The 4,610-nt window shown below is 35.2% G+C and overlaps 1 protein-coding gene across 1 annotated transcript in view; it reads left to right on the top strand.

Annotated features, from left to right (window-relative positions):
* NAA15 (N-alpha-acetyltransferase 15, NatA auxiliary subunit) overlaps window positions 1–4,610 on the top strand; it is a 70,123-nt gene that overhangs the window by 52,731 nt on the left and 12,782 nt on the right. Inside the window, exon 9 of the mRNA XM_019664048.1 lies at window positions 1,606–1,799. Within this exon, the coding sequence (XP_019519593.1) occupies window positions 1,606–1,799 (194 nt within the window). The remainder of the gene's footprint in view (window positions 1–1,605; window positions 1,800–4,610) is intronic.

Here is a 4,610-nt window from a genome sequence, read left to right on the forward strand (position 1 = left end):
TGTTGCTCCATATCTGGATACAGCTTATTTATCATCATTAATCATTTTAATGGCCATGTAGGAATCTATGTGGATTTGTTTTTTCACCATTACAGTGCTATAGTAAATGTCCTTGTATATCATTATGCACATATTTATTTAGTATGGATTGTTAGAAATGGAAATTCCTGGGTCAGAGAGAATTTGAAATAGTGTCAAATTGCTTTCCATAAAAGGTTTATCAATTTTTATTGCCACCAACGTTGTACTGAGATTGCCTTTTGTTTTATTTACTTTACTGTTAACACTGAAAATTATCCATCCTTTACTTTTGTTGTTTGGGGAAAATACTACTGTATAATTCCTAGTTGTTGTTTTTTTTAAGAATGGAGCATATGCGAATGTTTTCATGTTGCCTTAGGGTTTCTTCTGTGAATTGGCTGTTTATATCTTCTCCCCATTTTATTTTTCAACTTGTTAATTTGTAGGAGTTCTGCACATGTTCAGGACTCTAATCCCTCTTTATGTATTGCAAATATTTTCTTCTTGTCATCTAGGTCTTACCTTTATTTATGGTGGGTATCTTTCATTATGTAAAAATTAGTTTTTATGAAACAAAGTTTTTTTAGTCTTTAGTGGCTTTTGGGTCTTGCTTAGAAAGGCTTTTCTAATTAAAAATTTAAAATATATTTATAAATATCTTGTGTTTCCTTATAATGTTTGTTTTGTTATTTTTATATTTGATTGGCTATTAAATAATCTGGAATTGATTTTTATATGTGATGTAACATAGAAGGTGGCTTTTTAACCCCTACATAGACTACTGACTCCTCAATAATATTTATTGAATAGGTTGTCATATTTTACACTCATTTAAAATGCCACCTTTGTCATGAACTAAATTCTGAAAAAGTAATGTGGTGGGTTGTGGGCATGATGTCTTGTTCTAACATATATCAAAAGATTTCCAGTCTTTTGAGACATTCCACAGTGTGTACCTCAAGGGATGTTGTTAATTTTCAATGTCAGATTTTTAGTTTACCATATAGTTTTATTCATTATTCCAATCACAAATATTTAGTGTTTTCTGTGTGTTTTGGTATGGTGCTGAGGTAGGCCCTGAGAATATAAAGACTACAAGTAAGACAGTCTCTTCCACCAAGGAGCTCACTGTCTAAAAGAGAAACAGATGCATACACCAAGTATTGTGACAAGCAGAATACATAAGGCATAGTGGCAGCACAGAGTGGAGAATGAATACCTGTTTGAGAATGTTCAAGAAGGCATAATTAAGAGAAAGCATAGTCCAAAGCCATGGACATAGAAAACAACTTTTGTTCTATTCCTAGAATTGCAAGTAGTTTAATATTGCTATAGGAACTTGTATGCTTCTATACTTTGCTATGGTTGCTGCACCAGCTCTCCACCTCCTTTCAAAAATTTTTTTGAAGTTAAACAGTGGTCTCTATTAAATGTGGAATCATTAGAAGGCTAGGTACACAGTGGCACATGAACATGTATAATGTAATATTTTTATGGGAGTTTGGGAATATTTAGTATTAGTAATTGATCATTACTAATCTGATTAATGTGCTTATAATTTCATGATCACTTAACTGCCTACAGCAAACATGTCTGACAAAGAACTAAAGAAGCTACGTAACAAACAAAGAAGAGCTCAAAAGAAAGCCCAGCTAGAAGAAGAGAAAAAAAATGCAGAAAAAGAAAAGCAGCAGAGAAATCAGAAAAAGAAGAAAGATGATGATGATGAGGAAATTGGAGGTCCAAAAGAAGAACTTATCCCTGAGAAACTGGCCAAGGTACTTCATAATAATGTTTAGCACAATTGAATGAAATTTCATGACCAACTATTGTCATTTTATACTCTTAGTCAACCAATTTGATTACAGATTTTAGAGCAAAAAATCATTCTGAATTTAATCTTTGATTTTTTTTCCCCCCGATCATATTTTACGTTTAAAGCTTAGAATAATTGTGATCCAGAGTACACTAGTATGGTGTAGGAAAGTTCTGGCTTTTGAGTCATTCTGATCTGGGTCCACATGTCAGCCCTTAGACTTCACTGTGTCTTGGACACTGTCTAACCTCTCTGATGTTTTCCTCATCTATAAAATGAGATTAGGGAAAATCCCCACTAGAGATGTTGGGACGAGAGAAAATATATGTATAAAGAATGTAGTGCCTAAGTGATAACATGCAAGTTTTTATATATAGATTCAACTTGTTAAAAAGTGACTTTTGTATGTGTATCTTTCACCCATGTTGTCAGTTTACAATATTTCTTTATTGAACTATGAGATTTGAACCTAATATCACAAAAATCCCTAAATATTTTTCCCCAAGCTAAAATCTTATCTGCCATTTTAAACCATTAAGCTAAAACCAAGGTATTTGTTGTCACGTGAACCATTTTGATTAACAACATACCTGTGTACTTTTTTTTCTGGCCTTTGACATCCTCCTACTCCATGTGAAAATAACTGCATAATTTATTATGTTAAAGCAATATAGTCATAAGCACATTGCCCCAGGTTCAGCTTTAGCTTCACTAGTAACTAAAAATTCAAAAATCATTCATTGCTTTATATACAAAGGAAAATGATAATACCTAACAAATACAGATGGAAAATAATTTTAAATTATACCAGAGCAGATGGATAGAAATATCTCCTTAAATAGCATTATTGCTATTTAAGAACCACAGAGAAATCTAGCTGGGATTTTACAAGGATATATTGACATCTTTTCACAAATAATTATGTATTTTCTAGGAACAAAGATACTACCTTTATTGTTTTGAGGAGTTTAGGAAGAATATATAGGGAAGTGAGTAAGCACAGAAAATTGACATTTTAGGCCTCAGGGAGGTTTGCAGAATTATTCAGGGATAATACTAACTTTAGGGGCCCTCCATATCCATGTCTCAACTTTATTACTTGCACTTTTACCGCCATAACTGTCTGCCTGCTACCATTATTCTTTCTACTTGCTTTCTCTCTATCCCATGGCTTTCCTTAATGATTTTTACTTGATAACTCTTCATGTCTTGCATTATAGTTCTTAAAGAGAGGACCTATTTGGATTATTTAGCCATTGTCTAATATAGAGTACCCCCACAGAGCAGAATCGTTATACCAGGTCTCCTGTAGGCTATTGGGTTTTCCTTGTGTCCAGCCTAGAATGGCTGCCTTGGGGCCAGATGTCAAGTTGTAGCCTAATCTTAGCTAGAGGGTTATAGAGTCTCAGAACAAAGTAATGCCTACAAAATGTGCTATATTTGGAAGGAGCCGAGTGGAAGGCACCCAGCTTTATGGACTGCTCTTCAGTATATACTGTTCTTTTAGGCATGTGACACCCTTCTCTTCCTAGGACAAGTGTTCCAAGATGCCCCCATCTAACAGTGCCCACTTACCCACTCCTCAGTTCAGTGGCAATGTCACATTACATCAAGCCGTCACAACCAAAAGTGGCATTGTAGGCCGCTTTAAAAGCTGCCTGCCAAGTCTGGATCTATAATCCATGCTTGGTTTTTTTTTTGTGATACTGGATTTCAGCATTTTCCCATGTGGTAAATGGTAAATTGAGTGTCTCTAGTTCAGGATTATATACATATAAGCATTATTAAATTAGTGATTCTAGTGAAGGCAGATAACAAGAGGTTTAGTTAGTGAGTTGAATGCTCAGTTGACTGAGTATAAATCTGAAGTCTTGGCGGACGCTGTGTTGCTTGTTTCTCCGCCGTTTTCCAAGGCAGTACTCGGTATTTGAGTGCCCTCACGCACTGCGCATCTTCCTCCTTGTCTTCAGTGAGCAGTCATCTCGGCTGGATTTTTTTCCTATAATGCAAACAGACATTCCTTACCAAGGGTAATGAGTCTTTAGTATTCTATCTGAATAGTTTTAAACTTTTTTGTTTGTGCTAGGAGTGTAGGGAGATATACTCCTGTACAACTTATCTTAACACACAGATTAGATTTCAGATTAGTTTATATATCAATATGATCAAAACTGCCGCTGCAAATGTCTTACATTGCCCATCAATACAGTGTAATTCCAGCCTACATTTATTTAACTTAAGTAAACTCAAATCTTCATGACAGGATTTTTTTTTTCCTTTGGAGAGACGGCAAAGAGTATGCATAATGCTGACAATTCCATCCATCACTCCACGCTGTGAACATGGACTGCAGCTGAGTGTGAGAGGCGGGAGGTCCGACTCGCGTTTACTCTGCCTCTCAGCTCTTGTGTGCCTCTCCTAGTGTGGACATCCTGATACACTGATTATGGTTTGGGTACTTAAATACCTGGTTTTCATATACGTTAGGTCAACCAGTGATATATTCATATCTGTATATCTGTCTTTACAACTTCAGGGATTTTCAAGGATAGTTTTCTAAATAAGGAAAAAATATTCTTATTTCCTTTTTTTGTCTTAAGCACTGATTTTTGAACCTTATCCCTGTTTATATGCATATATATATACACACACACACACACACACACACACACACACACACACACACACACACACACACACACACACACACCCATACTGCATTATGTATGTGTAAATACACAATGTAGTTAGGTTTATTGCGTTTACATGCATA

The sequence above is a fragment of the Hipposideros armiger genome, unplaced genomic scaffold, assembly GCF_001890085.2.
Source record: "Hipposideros armiger isolate ML-2016 unplaced genomic scaffold, ASM189008v1 scaffold_415, whole genome shotgun sequence".
In the NCBI taxonomy this organism is placed as follows: domain Eukaryota; kingdom Metazoa; phylum Chordata; class Mammalia; order Chiroptera; family Hipposideridae; genus Hipposideros; species Hipposideros armiger.